Source organism: Sander vitreus, chromosome 16 (genome assembly GCF_031162955.1).
Source record: "Sander vitreus isolate 19-12246 chromosome 16, sanVit1, whole genome shotgun sequence".
Classification (NCBI taxonomy): domain Eukaryota; kingdom Metazoa; phylum Chordata; class Actinopteri; order Perciformes; family Percidae; genus Sander; species Sander vitreus.
The window spans coordinates 9,033,696-9,049,309 of NC_135870.1; the positions used below are offsets into that span (position 1 = coordinate 9,033,696).

Sequence of the window (15,614 nt, forward strand, 5' to 3'; positions counted from 1 at the left end):
TTTGGCAAATCATTGCTCCTAAATTGCAAAGATACTGCACACTCCATTCCAGTTGGTCATCTAATGCCTGTTTGTTGCCAAGCAGCAAAAAACAAAACATCCATAGGCCAAAACTAAAGAAGAAGAGGAGGAAGCATAATAACTGATAGTGTCATGGAAGCACCTGGTGCAGGCTCTGCCGCCATGGTAACATATGATGACCACCCCAACGACAGTGGTGATGAAGATAAGATTACACACCTTTGGCCATAAAGTTCATAATCAAAGTTTTTACTTTTACTTTAACTTCTAATACTTAAGTACATTTAATATCAGAAAATTACTTTTGATACTTAAGTACAGTAAATATCAGATACTTTAAGACTTTTAATCAAGTAATATTCTAAAAGAAGACTTTAACTTCTACCAAAGTCATTTTCTGGTAAGATACTTGTACTTTTACTCAAGTATTGCTTTCAAGTACTTTATACAAGACTGCTAGTAAGCCATGGAAGTGTGACAGTGAGCCACTATGCACAGGACCCTGAAACTGAAGCAGCTAAATGGAATTCAGGCATCATTAATGAATTGTATTATTTACATCTGTGCTTTTCCACTCTGACAATTCATGTTGGAAACATCAATCCTCAAGACACTCAAACTACCAACTCCTCTGAGGCAGGCCGAGCTTACTGTCTGTCAGGTTGTCAGAGTCATGTGTTTATCTCTTTATTGTTGAAAAATACACAGGAATTAGATAATCCGTAACGTACATATATGTTATTAAAATGAATACGAAATAAGAAATTAAAAAATATATAACTTTTTGTAATGTAATTTCTTTTTTGTATTTTTTTATAGTTATAGTTATGACGTACATAGCGTGTTAAGACTCCATATTGAAACGCTGATCCTGAGTCCGAATCCTAATCTTTAAAACTACAAAACTGGAGCAAGCGAGTAGCTGTGACATCTGACTCTGGATCGGTGGATAAGAGGCCACGTAACCACGGTGCAAGCCTCGCGGTATTTAGGCTACCCAGAATCCCTCGTTCTTCCTTTCTGCCTGAACCGACATGGTGGGTGCATAGTCGTTTCTTCTGGAGAATTACTATAGTTGTTATATCTGTCTGCATCCCTAAATGTATGCTTTTTCTAAAAGTGTAGAATGTACCTATCCTTTCTGTGAAGCCTGTCTGTTAATATAATGTCGATATTGCGCGTCGATATTTTTGCTGTATTTGGGTAAAACTTGTTTAAGTGGAGCCTTGTGTAGCCGGTACGAGTAGCACCGTGACTCCTTGTCAGAAGCTAAAGCTAACGATGGGGAACACGCTTGGTCGCAGAAACCCGTTCGCCCTAATTTTTTGGATTTTCCGCATGAATGTGGACTACCTGTACCTAAACTGGTAACAGTTTTTATATTGCAACTAATGGAAGTACAACTGAACGGTAACGTGATGTATTGGGATACAAGTATCCGGATGGTGCACCCGGTAGTGTTGAGTAAATGGGCCCAAGCATAGCTAGTGTTGGCTTAACCTTAAATTCAATTCAATTTGTTTGGTGGAAACGTTACTGTTGGCAGCCATAGCTTAGATCTACTGTACATGTTTAGTGACTTTGGTAGCTTGTAGTTAATGTGAGAATGTCCTGGTTTGTGAATTGTAAGGCTTCAGCAGTGGTAACGTTAGCAGCTTGACGTTAGCATTTAACTTGGCATGCTAACCGTGTGAGGTTAGAATGATCAACATGGAAATTTGGTTAGTTTTATTCCCTGCACTGTTTAGATGCTTTACTTCTAGTGCTTGCTTTTATGGCATTGACAACTAACTGATCTAAAGACTAGTATATACTTATAGTATGTAATTTGGAAACTGGTTTGGATGAGGCTGGATGCTGAGCAATGGATGCTAAAGCCCATGCATGCTGGTAATCACAATCGTCAACCATTTTATTTGGACAAAGCATTAAAAATGTAATGACCTCTACAATTATTATGCTGTGTGCTTTACCTGGACAGCTATAGGATTACAATACAAACCTAGCTAGGCTTTAAACTCTGGGTCAAAGTAGTTCTTTAGTCTGTACCTTAGTCAGAAACATGTTAATTGCCAAGTTGGGTTTCACGTAAATTAATTTTTTAACATTTATAGTATACATTGTTGATACAACCATTGGCCTTGATGCAGTGATGACTTTTAATTTCTTCAACTGAAACTAGTCATGATGCTTTTTGAGCTTTTTAACCCTGAGCATTGGCCAAAATGCACTATGACTTGTTTTCACATTTTAAATGTTAATTTAGTAACATCCTGTTTTTTTTGTTTTTTTTGTTCCTGACAGCCTAAGGGAAAGAAGGCTAAGGGGAAGAAGGTGGCACCTGCCCCTTCTGTGGCCAAGAAACATGAGGCCAAAAAAGTAGTCAACCCCCTGTTCGAAAAGAGGCCAAAGAACTTTGGCATCGGTAAGTAGCCTTAGGTTGCATTTTGAGAACTAGGGACTGTAACAGTGCAGATGATGTAAACGAATATTTGCTATCTTATCCATACTGAAGACAACTTTTATCACCAAGATCGCTGATGCACTTAAAATTTAAACCTTAAAAGACTTTGCCATAGTTTAGTTTTCAGATACTAAACATGTATCGTCTTTTCACACAGGCCAGGATATTCAGCCAAAGCGTGATTTGACGCGCTTTGTGAAATGGCCTCGTTATGTCCGCCTGCAGAGGCAGCGCTCCATCCTCTACAAGCGTCTGAAGGTTCCTCCTGCAATCAACCAGTTCACCCAGGCTCTGGACCGCCAGACCGGTAAGTTTCACTTATGTGAAGAAAGCTGTAGTATTTTAAGGCTTTCTGGGTCCTTGATAGTTTTAATTGTGGCTTTGCATATGATGTGAACGAATATTTGCTATCTGAATAACGGTGCTGACATTCCACCAAGATCACTGATGCAATTACTTGAAAAATTGTCCACTTGTCATGCTGTAGAACAAACCATACTTTTTGGGTTGGTTGAATTCTAATATGTAATGTCTCCTTTCTCCTCAGCCACACAGCTGTTCAAGCTGGCCCACAAGTACAGGCCAGAGACCAAGCAGGAGAAGAAGCAGAGGCTGCTGGCCCGCGCTGAGCAGAAGGCAGCTGGAAAGGGAGATACCCCTACCAAGAGGCCTCCTGTCCTCCGTGCAGGTGAGATACAAGAACAAAGTGTAAATGAAATGCTGTAGAAAGTGTTATTGATGGGTAACAAGTTAGTCAGGCTGTGTTGAACATCCAATGTTTTTGTCGATGTTAAAGTGTGACCCATCTTGTGAAGTCATATCTAATTTGGTCTTGATGCAGTGATGTTTGAATTTCTTCACCTGAAACTTACTTTGATGCTTTGAGCTTTTTAACCCTGAGCATTGGCCAAAATAGTAATAGAGATTTTCCGGGGGTGTTCTTGGTAGGAGATAATTTCCTTTCCTTATACCATTCTCTACAGGTGTGAACACTGTCACCTCTCTGGTGGAAAGCAAGAAGGCCCAGCTCGTTATCATTGCCCACGATGTGGATCCAATTGAGGTAAGCTTGTCGCAGTAGTGGAACTTCCAATATTGGGTACTAGATAGTGGTCACTGGCAATGATGTATGAATTTCTTCACCTGAATCCTCTATGTGGATCAAAACTTACGAGCTTTTTAATTCTGAGCAAAGACCACAAACCAAGAATACATGTTTAGACTACATTTATTGTGGACATGTCAGTTCTTGGTCAGATTCAACTTTTTTTTTTCTTCCCCCCACTAGATTACCTAAATTTTTCTTTTGTCTCTCCCTTGCTTTTGTAGCTCGTCGTCTTCCTGCCGGCCTTGTGCCGCAAGATGGGCGTCCCATACTGCATCGTCAAGGGCAAGGCTAGACTGGGCAGACTGGTGCATAGAAAGACGTGCACTTCAGTTGCCTTCACACAGACTAACCCGTAAGTATGCACATAAACTGAGCTGTTTGGTTGTTTTATTACAGTATGACCTGTCTGACTTGGCCTTGATGCAGTGATGTTTGAATTTCTTCACCTGAAACTTACCTTGATGCTTTTGAGCTTTTTAACCCTGAGCATTGGCCAAAATATTTATATTTTTTAGTAAAGGTTACTTAACATCTATAGGGCGTTATCTGCAGCAGTGGTTCCTAATAATAAATAATCCAGTTAACTGTCTTGGTGTTACGGATTTTATATTCTCGGCGGAATTTTATTAAATTCTCAAGGACAGTGTAATGAGTGTGCTAGGTTAACCAGGATGCTCTAATCAAAGGTTTACACGGTCCGTCAGAACACTGAAGTTAAGACGTGTGACGTTCTAATTGTTTAAAACCAATGAATATGTATACATTTATCTACCTTTTTTTTTTTTAAGTCAACATGATTATTGAATGGGTAACCCCTTGTAGCTCCATCTCCAAATAGTGTCAGCACTGTATTAACTAGATTTGTTCTTTCTTAGTGAGGATAAAGGTGCACTTGCCAAGCTTGTAGAAGCCATCAAGACCAACTACAACGACAGATATGAGGAGGTGAGCATTCATTTGACTTTACTATATAAAGTGTACCCAGTCCAAAATTGCATGTTATCAGAGACCCATTTGCACCATTTAAACGTTCTAAACTTGTTCTTCAGATCCGTCGTCACTGGGGAGGTGGTATCATGGGCCCCAAATCAACAGCCCGCATCACAAAGCTGGAGAAGGCAAAGGCCAAGGAACTGGCAACCAAGCTTGGTTAAATTGTTTGGAATAAAAAAATGTATGTCCTAAAATGAGACCGTTTGTTGTTTTTACAGCTAAATGTAGTATAATGGAAGCGTCACAAGTGTAGATTAATTTACAGCACAGTAATGTCTGGGAAATGTATATAGTTTGGCTGTCAAATTAAATCAATACAGGATTATTTTTTTTTTTTTCTTCCTGCAGTTTGGGATGGAAAGTAAATATTTGCAGATAGGGCTGGGTATTGAATTAGGCAGGGACCAAATTGCCTCCTAAAGTATTGAAAAATGCCTCATTCAATACCTTTTTAGGAGTAAATCTCAGCTGTAGTTGGCCAATAAGCATGCAGCATGCTTCTACCAGATCTAAAAATGCTGATGGTGATAGAAGCAGGCAGGAGAAACTATTAAGCACAGACGGGGCTTGCATAGTAGGAGCTGAAATATAAATAAAAACTTTTGCCGTGATGTAATTTCTTTTACAAAATTGGTGTCACAGTATTGATACCGGTATTTACTTTTCTTTTTTTTAACTATACCTAGCCCTTATTGCAGGGATTTTGAAGGGGGCTCCTTTGCGGTGGGTGATGCAATTGATCAGACTAAAGTGGCATCAGTTGACTGGGTTTTAAACATTTGAAAGGTGTTTAAAATGTCATAGAAATGTTTAGTTTTGGGATAGTAATTATAAACAAATTCCTCTCTAGTCACGGTAAAAACCAACTTGCTCAAATATACTCAAAAGAAAAAAAAAAGTCCCATCACTTTCAACTTTTATATTTTAAGCAAACTTAACATATGCAAATATTTTTTTGAACATTAAAAATCAAAAGTAGCCCTCAGTATCTGGTGTGGCCACCAGCTGCTTTAAGTACTGCAGTGCATCTCATGTACTGCACCAGCCTGGCCAGTTCTTGGGGTTGTTTTTGCCATCCTGTACCTGTCCCACAGGTGTGATGTACCGATCCTATACAGGTGTTACACGTGGTCTGCCACTGCGAGGACGATCCGCTGTGCTTCCTCTCTCATTGTTTATGGTTCATTGAACAAGCATGGAAAACATTGTTTAAACCCTTTACAATGAAGTTTAGATTTTTTACAAAAGTATCTTTAAAATACAGTGCCTTGAAAAAGGGATGTTGCTTTTTTTGCTGAGTTTATATTGGTTCATTCTGTGTACATATCTTACTCTATTTTACAGTTTCATCAATTTAAGGAAAACTAGTTGGTAACATTAAAAGACAAGAATGCAACGGCTAAATTAATTTTATTTATTCTCATGTTATAGAATAATCCACAACTATTTACATATTTGTCATTGACTCTGCAGCAGGCTAGAACTGATAAAGCACAAATCAAATACAGCAGCAGTTTGCTTTGCAATATTCACTGCATAATCCTATCACAATTTAATCTTCTTGATGAACTTTGCATACCACATGTAGGAGGTTGCTGCACACAAGCCATACCTGAAAGAAACAAAGTGTTAGAAAAAGTCAGTAAATATAAGTGGGTTATTTTTAGAGGCAGGATTTTCTTTTCTCCACCAACCATGTAATTATGTACTGCATGTGTTCGTTCCTTAGTGTGACTCTGGTCTGTCCACCTATTGGTCCACCAGGAATTGTGCTCTCTGTGTGATACAAGACATTTTCATGACTGGTGCTACACAATTATCTTTATTCAAGCAAGCAGGTTTAACCATTATTTTCTGCACACCTGTAGTGTGATAATGATTACCAAGCGTATGAGCAAATTGTGTAATTAATCTGATATTCACTATGATGAAAGAGCATAATGGACTTAATGGTTCATGAGAACTTACCGAAGTCTGCATCTATGAAGATGGGCTCAGCTCCAGTGACAATGCCCATGGCCTCCAGGTCACGGTAATGCCAGCGGTTTCTCTCCACATCGTTGTTCGGTACAAAGGGTTTGCGGGTCTCTGTCAGCCTAACTACCCCGACCACCTCCACTTCACCCTCCACCTGCACAGGAGCATTACAATTTGTTAAATAAGTCTGAAAAGACTGCAAAGGAGTACAAATGTAAGAATGGCTGAGGGAAGCTTATGGTGAAGCTGTTTCCTGTAATATGAATTGTGATAATGGTTTTGTGAGGTTGGTTAAAGCTGCGATGTTACATAGAAATCCCAGCACCACTAAAACACTAAAATGAGTAATATAAATTAGTGACAAACAAGATATTTAAACATGTTTGCAGTTGTGTCCACAAAAGGTTTGTCCACAGGAAGGGTGTTAAGGGAAAACTCAAGTTAAATTCTGATTACAGGTTTTAGGGAGTACTTCTGTTGCTCCAGAGGGAACTTCATGAAATCTGACAAATTGTCAGGTGATGTCACTTGAGTCAGCATCAGTTGGTTCTGAAGACTACATGTTTGAAAATGAAAGAAAAATCTGGAGTCAGAAAAAAAAGCTTACCAGACCTCTCTAGCCCGCTCCTCATCACTGCTTGAGGCTATATTAGCCACTACTAGCATAACCAAACTATCTGTGATCAAAATGCATTCTGGTTTGCTGCATCAATTTGGGTTCTTTCTTGTTTTTTTTAACTCCACCGTGAGTCTGACAATGCTACAGGACTGCAATGTTAAAACAGTAGAATACTCTTTTGGAAAAAAAGGTCCTCATCTGCCACAACATCTGAAATACTAACCTGTCCCTTCAACCTGGTGTCTGGTCTTATCTTCTGCCTTGGGACGTATCCTCTGTTCACCAGGATTGTGATGCTGCAAGAGAATGTAGCAAAGGTCACTGGGTGTTGGATGTAAGGCGACTTAACTAACTAACTGCAGGGTTAACCCAGAGCAACAGGGTTTTATCTGTTGTCTTACCCGAGGTCGGTACAGTGGAATGGAGTGATAACATTTGCGCCGGTCTCTCCACTTGAAGACAGCCTGCCCGCCTCTCTGGCCTCTTTCTCTGGGTCGACTGGTGAGCGGGGCAGAATGTACAGCTCCTGGGAGTGGTCGTACTGTCCACGCACTTTGACCCTTCTGTACTCAAGGCTGGTCAGCTCATGAGGACTAAGATCCAGAGAGAACAATGACAAGAACATCTGCACATTAATAGGTAAAATTGATATAGATTTTGGGGGGGACAAGGACAAGTAGCAACCTCAGTCGTAAGAGAAGGATTTATTGTTAATTTGTAATGTTATCAAGAAAAAAAACACAAATCAGTGTTGTTTACAGCTTCACAACTGGAGAGGATTGCATGCTTTTTGTATCAAATAAAGATAATTGAATTTTAAAGCTTTAGTGCATAACTTTTATTATTAATGAACATCCGGTACATTCAAGCCATTGCCAAATGAGTTGCTACAAAGCTAATTAAGTACAGCTCTCTGTATTTCTCAGTATGGCTGTGTTCAGAAGATTGTATTGCCCGGCGACTTTCGCGCGCAGAAACGAATGAAGATAACGACCTCTTCTGAAGAGTCCATCATGTTTTTTTTAATCCTCCATGTCCTCCTTGGTTACTAGCAACTGTGTGGAGGAGGGGTGGTGGGGGTGAAGCGCAATCACGGAAGGCTTGTATCATGTGGACGCGCCGACAGTGTTGTTGTCATTACTTAGAATTCCTCATGGGGGCGACACAAACTACGCACTATAGCTTTAAAACGTTATTTTTAACGGTTTATGTATTGCTCCAGCATGTGTCCTTTAATATTTCCACATATAAAAATTAATTTAGAAATGAATTTATAATATATATATATTTCTAAAATCTGCCTCACAAAGCAGGAGGGGATACAGTGTGTGTCTGTGATTAATAGTAAATGTATCTAACGTGTACTTACTCAATAGGAAGAGGAATGGGTTCTGCAGTAGTGAGTCTTTTCAGCTCACTAATCAGCTGCAGTTTCCACTGACGTCGTTTCACCTTAACAGAAACAAAAGTAACTGAGTCCACCCAACAACAACATATATATATATATATATATATATATATATATATATATATATATATATATATATATATATATTTATTTATTTATTTTTTTTAAAATGTGACACCACAAAGTAAATAAGCTGTACCTGCCATGTACCGAGGCCGAAGGTGGTGGCCGGGATGAGCAGCAGGAACCATTTGAGGAAAGAGTCTTCTCCTTTCTCTGCTCCGGCTGCTGTGGAGCTCGACTGTCGCCCAAAGGTAATAAACTTCCCTGGAAATTCACAACACACAAGACAGCACTTTACATTTCCACTGGAAGAATGTGAGAAGAGAATTGTATGCACAAATGCCATTTAGTTAGGCGTTAGCCTACATGGCACAGTTTAAACCTGATATTGCTGTACATTTTTCATTTCAGTCTCAGTCTGAAACTATGTATAAACTATACTTTAAACTATATAACTATATAAATACATGTTGTTTTTTTCCCCCCATCATTTTCAAAAAATTTACCTTAATCTAATTATATTGTTCGTCAAATACCATATACTGTATACAGTACATTAACGTTTCCTGAATACAAACCTACTTTTTGAATTCGAAGTTTACATTATAATATATATATATACTGATATTCACAAAATGGTACAAATAAGAGCCTATCACTAATCATGTATTTTCATTTATTTGTCTTAAACAAAAATCCACATGATAGTTACTGCGTTTTGTCTACATTAGTATAATTAATTGCTATGGACTAATTGCTTTTAAGATTCTTTTTCTTTTCTGTGCAACTGTCCGGTGTCATCATTATGTTGATTATTATTATATATTATGTCACCTTCTGCACGTTTGAAGAGTGGCAGTCTGGGCAGGAAGAGAGTCCTCTTGATGTAAATGACATGCATCTGCAATAACAAAAAAAAATAGACAGCTCAGAAATCTGCAACTACTGAAAAGTGACATTCACAAGACTCAGTGAAGTTTGGGATGTAAAAGCGCAGATATGAAACAAGTAACTTACCTGTTTGCTCAGTGTCGTTATCGCCCTGGTAGAATAAGCCAGCGCGGATTTCAAGGAAGCCATGCTCGGTTAAAACATCAATGAAAAATGGGATAAGAACTGGATGAGACCGACTACATAACAGCTACACAACCTTTTTTTTTTTTTTTTTTACAGTCGTACATAACTAATCAGAAGGGGGACTTATTCTGGTGTTACTACTTCCGGGTGAGGCCCCGCCCCGGCATGATACCCACGTGTGTGTACAGATGAGAAATGTGTTGATATTCAGTAAGCTCCTGTCTTTGGTGTGTCTGTTGTAGCTGCGTTAAAAGGCGGCAGCTCGGTTCATTTGTCGACATGGATCTCGCCTCTAAGGACTCGTATATTCAAAAGCTCGCTAGTAAAGTGTTGTCTCAACGAGACCAGGAGCCACAGAAGAGACCGTTTGGTAATGTTAGCTAACTGTTTTAGCACTAACAACATATCCTTGATACATTTTGCTGTGCTTTAACTGTAAAAATGATATGTACATTTATAGTATGTGTTAATGGTTGTTGAAAAGACTAAAACTCAATATTTGTCATCAGCATGTGGCTGTTACTGCTGTTGACCAAAGGAGGCGCTACACTGTTTAAAAAGCAGCTTTTCCTGATGTAGTAAAGGTATCAGAAATAGGCCAGAGTAATCAATCTACCAAAAAAAATTGATAACTGTTTTTATAATTAATTTAACATTTGAGTCATATATTAAACAAATATCAAATATTCTCAATTTCCAGCTTCTGAAATGTGATGATTTGCTGGTTTTATTTTTGTAAATTAAATATCTTAAATATTCTGAAATATTTGGCGAGCCCAACTGAAGGCATTGTACTGTAGGAAATTGTGACATGTTAAACCATTTTCTGACATTTTACAGACAAAACAAAAAAGTTAATTAATCCTGTGTTTAACATGAATTAATTGCACATTAGTGGAGTTTAAGATGATTTACCTTGTTTTAAAAAAGAAAAAAAACTAAATTCCAAAAATTTTTTTTGTTTAACTCTTATTTATTCTTTGATGCTTTGTTAAATGCTGTAGGCCCATTCAGACCTAAAAAACATTTAAATAAAACTGAGAGAGTGGAAAATAATATTTAAAACTGAACAGCTCATAATTTATAAACATGCATCATAGGAGATCTTGCTTTACGTTAGGGATTACAAAAGAAAAAGGTTGGCAATGAGTAGATTAATTAAAGGCATACTGTGTAACTTTCCCCTCTTCGGTCCCCTACAGGTTGTCTCATTGGAATTACAGCCGCGCGAGCTGTAGTTCCAATGAGACAACCTGTAGGGGACCGACGAGGGAAAAGTTCAATAGTATGCCTTCTAAAAGGAAAAAACAGATTGATATCAAAGTGATTGTCAGTTGCAGCCATGAGGAAATGGTAAAACAATGTCACCAGTGTGACAATTATAACTGCAATATTAAAAAAAAAAACTGAATAATAAAGGAATTCATTATATTATGATTTTAGGCTTGAAATTGGTTTGTGTGTGACGTTTTGTAGATCAGGAAGCCACAAGTGTACAGCAAACTTCATCACTTTTGGAGGGGAAGGGTCACCCACAATATCAGTCTTTTGGCTTTTGTCTCTAAACAAATAAGACGACTATGAGCTTTTCCCCTTTGGTCACAGAAATTCATCGGATCGGCACTGACTTTTTTTTTCTTCTTTCAGTTTCATGGTGTTGCCTAAGCACGTTTACATTCCTAATCTTAAACTTTGATGACAATTGCAGAACCATTGCAGTCCAATTAACATACATGTGATTATTAATACACGTGTTTGTCTGTGTGCAGCTTATTTCAAGGGTAAAAATGACACGGGTCCTCCAAAGAAGAAGAAAAAGTGTAAAAAGAAGCATTTCAAAGAAAAAGGCATCGATAAGAAACCAGCGACTCCTAAATCCCAACAAAAGCCTTCACCCTCTGCTGCAGCACAGAAAGGAGCGGCCACAGCGAAACTGAAAGGCTCCAAAACTCAGAGCATAAACGGATCTACAACACAGGCCCCTAAAGGTACAGTAAGTGTATCCATTACTCGTTCTGCTCCTGTTATTAAAAATGTTTTGGAGTTTCCTGCAGTCACGATTGTTTTTTGTTTTATTTTCTTCCTTAAAGGAGGGACTGTAGAGTCCAACTTCTCCACAGTAGATGTACTACGCAAGAGACTTCATGAAAAGATCGAAGAGTCCAGAGGGCAGGTATGCAGTATTTGAAGATGGTGCAGACAATGAAACATGCTCTTATCAGTGACATTGTATCCCACATTATCTGAATTGTGCTAAGACAGTATAATCCAACCACTGACTCCTCAACTGGAACCAGCTAAATAAGCAAAGCAAGTCAATGTTTACTTAAAATGTTACATTTGAATATTGTATGTTTATTTCTACAACTCATTGATGGAAGATAAACAGATGCTAATCCTTTGCTGATATATCTCGTGGCAATTTTGTAATCCCACTCTGGTTTACAGTATTGTACACAGGACAAATGTTAGTTTGTAATAGGCACACAGATGGGAAGCTGCTCTCTCTTTATATCTTGGCTTGGTCCTTCACCTCCGGTTAGGGTCATTTCTTTCAGTTAGGCTACATCCACACTACTACTGTGTTTTCATTTTATGTTTAAATGGCATTGTGAAACCAAAAAATGTTTCGCCCACACAAAGCATTGTATCAGGAATGATCCCTGTCTATATTAACACGCCTGACGACACATATCACATGACCATTTGATACACTGGGCATGTGTGTGCTGGCGTTAACAGGAAGCAAATTGTCTAAAGTTATTCTGCGTTTGAAAGTCATGAATGTATAAGTTCAAAATACTTAAACGGTGGCAAAAAAGACCCAGGGATTTATTTTCTTGGACTGACAAACTGTTACTGAAAGGTACGTAAGCATACCTAAACAATAAGACTGACGTGCATAGTTGTTTCCAAACGTCTCCGTTTCTGCCCGTCCAGACTACAACGTAACCCTGCAGTGTTCAAACTTAAACTTATTTCTTCCATAGTTTATATTTGACTATAATTAGACTAATATTTTACACTCATCTTTTGTCAGGGAGCCCCTAAGAATGCAGCATCGGAGGCAGTGCAGGCAAAGCGAGCAAAACGAAAGCTGGAACGGGAGCGCAAAAAGAGGAAGAGAAAAGAGTTTCGGATGAAGAAACTAGCTGAAGAAAGTGGCCAAGAACAGCAGCCAGAGATAAAACAGGAAGCGGAGTGTGCCCCTGCTGCAAGCAAAAGAAATGAAACCGCCATCGTCTTCAACAAGGTGGAGACAGTGGAAGAGGTGTACATAGACAAGGTGCAGAAAAAGAAGAACAAGAAACAGAGTATGAAGGGCCAGATAACACCACTGACGGGGAAGAACTACAAGCAGCTGCTCAGTCGCGTGGAGGCTCGCAAAGCAAAGCTGGAACAGCTGAGGGAGAAAGATGAGGGGAAGGCACGCGAGATGGAGGAGAAGATGAAGTGGACCAACTTGCTTTATAAGGCAGAGGGCATCAAAATCAAAGACGACGAGGAGATGCTGCGCTCCTCCTTGAAAAAGAAGGAGAAGAGGCGTACTCAGCGAAAGAAGCAGTGGAACACACGTAGTGAGACCATCATAGAGAAGATGCAGCATCGTCAGGACAAGAGAAAGAAGAATATCCAGAAACACAAGAACGTCAAAATGGAAAACAAGAAGAACAGGGCGCGGAAGAAAGGCAGAGTGCTCCCTGAGGACTTGAAAAAAGCATCGGTTTAGAGGGAGTGTGTTATGTGATGTTTTATGGCAAAACGAGGCAATGTTTAAAAAGGTAAATCGGTCTCTTTTATGAACTACGATTTATGATTAACATGATTTGAAAGTGCAACTGCAGCACATATTGTACCCGCCTTCCTGTCAAGGATCAATATGATGTGTGTCAATAAAATGTGATCCTTCATTATGGTGGACATTAATGATGAGACTATTGTAGAACTTGTTTATTTTACCAAATATCAAACCTGATATACACTAAATCGCTTTGGTTAGATGAGAAGATTGATGCTACTCATGTTCTCACTCTAAATTTGAAGCTAACTTAGCTAGTTGGCTTAGTTAGCTTAGCATAAAGACATACAAGTAGAATGGACATTGTAGTTCATATCAACATAGCAGGATGGTTAAAGTGTCAGCCATTTTAATGTGTGCTGTTGCGACTGAAAAGAACTGGCCGTTGTAGCGGCTAACTTCCACATGAATTGCAAATAAACTGGCTTGCGTCAAGTTGCAGACTCACTTAGGTGAGGTTTTTGCGACAAACGAGCAGTGGAGTAGTACGAAGCAAGGAGAGGTGGCTTAGTGATATGTCTGTTGCCTTGCTGCAAAAGAGGAATTGAGCAGTGGTGGAAGAAGTATTCAGATTCTTTACTTAAAGGTACAGTAAGCTGTGCAAAGATTGATATTTGAACTCAATTGCCAAACAAATGCAACCCAGAAGCACTGCACCCCAGATTCACAGACAGATAACTACTAGCTCCCCTATGCTGCCTCCCCCCACCATCAACTGTTGCTGATTGGCTGGAATAGTGTTTTGTGGCTCGTGCACTCCTTTCTGTTGGTTTTCCACTTACACACTTACTATACCTTTTAAAGTAAAGGTATTAATACCACACTGTAAAATACTTTGTTACAAGTAAAAGTCCTGCATTGAGGAGTAAAAAGTACATTTCTCTCTGAAATGTAGTGGAGTAGAAGTAAGTGGCATGAAAAATGAAGGCTCAAGTAAAGTACAAGTACCGCAAATTTGTACTTAAAGGTACACTGTGTAGTGTTTTAAGTATTTTATTAGCTAAAATCAATGTCTTCATTTATAAATATGTCCTCATTGGTGTAAAATTACCTCTGCCAATGATCTGACTTATCCTCGTAAGCAAAGAATTTCTGATCTGTATTTACATTGGACGGGCAAGTCTGAGGAGGCTTCCATGTCGTTCTGCCATTTTGAAAAACTATAATCGCTGAGAGGGACATAAAGCACTAGCCTACCTATCTAGCTAATCCACAACGCGTTTTCGTTCAGAGCCAACGTCACGTGACTGAAACCAGCTGAAACGCAGAAGGAGATCAGTGAGAGGCGCTTGTCACTGCCCCAGCGTATTTGAAAGCCTGCACTGCACTTTAGTTCATAATGGAGGATCATACTTACGAGCCACAGGAGAAGGAATCCTCGTCTCTAAAAAAGCAAAAATTGGAACACATGTTGTCATAGCTTCTTGGTACATAACGGCTACCGTAGTTGCAACACGCATTTGAAAAAGCGAGACGCTAGAGAGCACTATTCGTTTGAATGCAAAATACAATTTCACCGCTAGATGGGAGAAATTCCTACACAGTGTACCTTTAAGTACAGTACTTGAGTAAATGTAGCCTACTTTGTAAGCCTACATTCCACCACTGGAATTGAGAATTGCTGGATTTAACCGATTAATACATATGAGTCAGTTAAATCCATCTATGGTTAAGTCATCAAATTCTATTCATTCAATTATAAATTAAAACAGGAGTTCTCTAACTAGTGAGTGACGTGTGTTGTCAACATATAACAACACCAATTGAGCAGTTTCTCTGAAGTAGTCAAAAGACCACAGCAAACTGTTGAGTGTCTGTTCTACTCTATTTCTATGGGTAAACCGTTATGCCGCGTTCTATTTACCTCGCAACTCGGTTTTAACGAGGTCAAAGTCGTAAACACGCCCCCTGACCTCGGATTTACGAGCTCGGAACTCGTACAACCTCGCAGTAGTCCGTGTTCAAAATCCAACGTGGCTGCCCCCTGTATCAACAGTTGTGAAAAGCTGCAGTAACATAAAGTTATAAGCACTTCTGTCTTATTTGTGTCACTAAATCAGTCGTTCACACAGGCATGTTCAACTT

The 15,614-nt window shown here is 39.1% G+C and overlaps 3 protein-coding genes and 6 non-coding genes across 9 annotated transcripts; 8 read left to right on the forward strand and 1 right to left on the reverse strand.

Annotated features, from left to right (window-relative positions):
* Window positions 1-958: 958 nt before the first annotated feature.
* rpl7a (ribosomal protein L7a) lies at window positions 959-4,783 on the forward strand. Its single transcript, XM_078271071.1, has 8 exons — window positions 959-1,058; window positions 2,326-2,446; window positions 2,643-2,792; window positions 3,033-3,173; window positions 3,469-3,548; window positions 3,815-3,945; window positions 4,469-4,538; window positions 4,643-4,783. Exons 1-8 carry the CDS (start codon window positions 1,056-1,058, stop codon window positions 4,745-4,747), a joined length of 801 nt encoding a protein of 266 aa, XP_078127197.1. The 5' UTR covers window positions 959-1,055; the 3' UTR covers window positions 4,748-4,783.
* Window positions 2,166-2,239, forward strand: LOC144531930 (small nucleolar RNA SNORD36). Its single transcript, XR_013503274.1, has one exon. It is a non-coding gene; the product is annotated as a small nucleolar RNA SNORD36 (small nucleolar RNA).
* Window positions 2,492-2,566, forward strand: LOC144531931 (small nucleolar RNA SNORD24). Its single transcript, XR_013503275.1, has one exon. It is a non-coding gene; the product is annotated as a small nucleolar RNA SNORD24 (small nucleolar RNA).
* LOC144531933 (small nucleolar RNA SNORD24) lies at window positions 2,868-2,937 on the forward strand. Its single transcript, XR_013503277.1, has one exon. It is a non-coding gene; the product is annotated as a small nucleolar RNA SNORD24 (small nucleolar RNA).
* On the forward strand, window positions 3,321-3,390 carry LOC144531928 (small nucleolar RNA SNORD36). Its single transcript, XR_013503272.1, has one exon. It is a non-coding gene; the product is annotated as a small nucleolar RNA SNORD36 (small nucleolar RNA).
* LOC144531927 (small nucleolar RNA SNORD36) lies at window positions 3,603-3,679 on the forward strand. Its single transcript, XR_013503271.1, has one exon. It is a non-coding gene; the product is annotated as a small nucleolar RNA SNORD36 (small nucleolar RNA).
* LOC144531929 (small nucleolar RNA SNORD36) lies at window positions 4,014-4,084 on the forward strand. The gene has a single exon (XR_013503273.1). It is a non-coding gene; the product is annotated as a small nucleolar RNA SNORD36 (small nucleolar RNA).
* A 1,194-nt stretch (window positions 4,784-5,977) lies between the features above and the next one.
* surf1 (SURF1 cytochrome c oxidase assembly factor) lies at window positions 5,978-9,824 on the reverse strand. Its single transcript, XM_078271070.1, has 9 exons — window positions 9,671-9,824; window positions 9,488-9,554; window positions 8,790-8,917; window positions 8,552-8,634; window positions 7,584-7,775; window positions 7,406-7,478; window positions 6,555-6,717; window positions 6,281-6,362; window positions 5,978-6,198 (listed from the first exon to the last, which is right to left on the reverse strand). Exons 1-9 carry the CDS (start codon window positions 9,731-9,733, stop codon window positions 6,132-6,134), a joined length of 918 nt encoding a protein of 305 aa, XP_078127196.1. The 5' UTR covers window positions 9,734-9,824; the 3' UTR covers window positions 5,978-6,131.
* A 46-nt stretch (window positions 9,825-9,870) lies between these two features.
* surf6 (surfeit 6) lies at window positions 9,871-13,663 on the forward strand. The gene is made up of 4 exons (XM_078271069.1): window positions 9,871-10,100; window positions 11,500-11,718; window positions 11,821-11,903; window positions 12,771-13,663. The coding sequence occupies exons 1-4, from the start codon at window positions 10,010-10,012 to the stop codon at window positions 13,458-13,460; spliced, it is 1,083 nt and encodes a 360-aa protein (XP_078127195.1). The 5' UTR covers window positions 9,871-10,009; the 3' UTR covers window positions 13,461-13,663.
* Window positions 13,664-15,614: the final 1,951 nt, after the last annotated feature.

Excerpts from the sequence above, each read along its gene's own strand:
- surf1 (XM_078271070.1), bottom strand. The coding sequence starts at position 9,733 with ATGGCTTCCTTGAAATCCGCGCTGGCTTATTCTACCAGGGCGATAACG. Across the intron at positions 9,555-9,670 it reads TAACGACACTGAGCAAACAG|ATGCATGTCATTTACATCAA; the intron begins GTAAGTTACTTG and ends TTGTTATTGCAG. Across the intron at positions 6,363-6,554 it reads CTTCATAGATGCAGACTTCG|AGAGCACAATTCCTGGTGGA; the intron begins GTAAGTTCTCAT and ends TGTATCACACAG.
- surf6 (XM_078271069.1), top strand. The coding sequence starts at position 10,010 with ATGGATCTCGCCTCTAAGGACTCGTATATTCAAAAGCTCGCTAGTAAA. Across the intron at positions 11,719-11,820 it reads TACAACACAGGCCCCTAAAG|GAGGGACTGTAGAGTCCAAC; the intron begins GTACAGTAAGTG and ends TCTTCCTTAAAG. Across the intron at positions 11,904-12,770 it reads TCGAAGAGTCCAGAGGGCAG|GGAGCCCCTAAGAATGCAGC; the intron begins GTATGCAGTATT and ends ATCTTTTGTCAG.
- rpl7a (XM_078271071.1), top strand. Across the intron at positions 2,793-3,032 it reads GGCTCTGGACCGCCAGACCG|CCACACAGCTGTTCAAGCTG; the intron begins GTAAGTTTCACT and ends CTTTCTCCTCAG. Across the intron at positions 3,174-3,468 it reads GCCTCCTGTCCTCCGTGCAG|GTGTGAACACTGTCACCTCT; the intron begins GTGAGATACAAG and ends CATTCTCTACAG.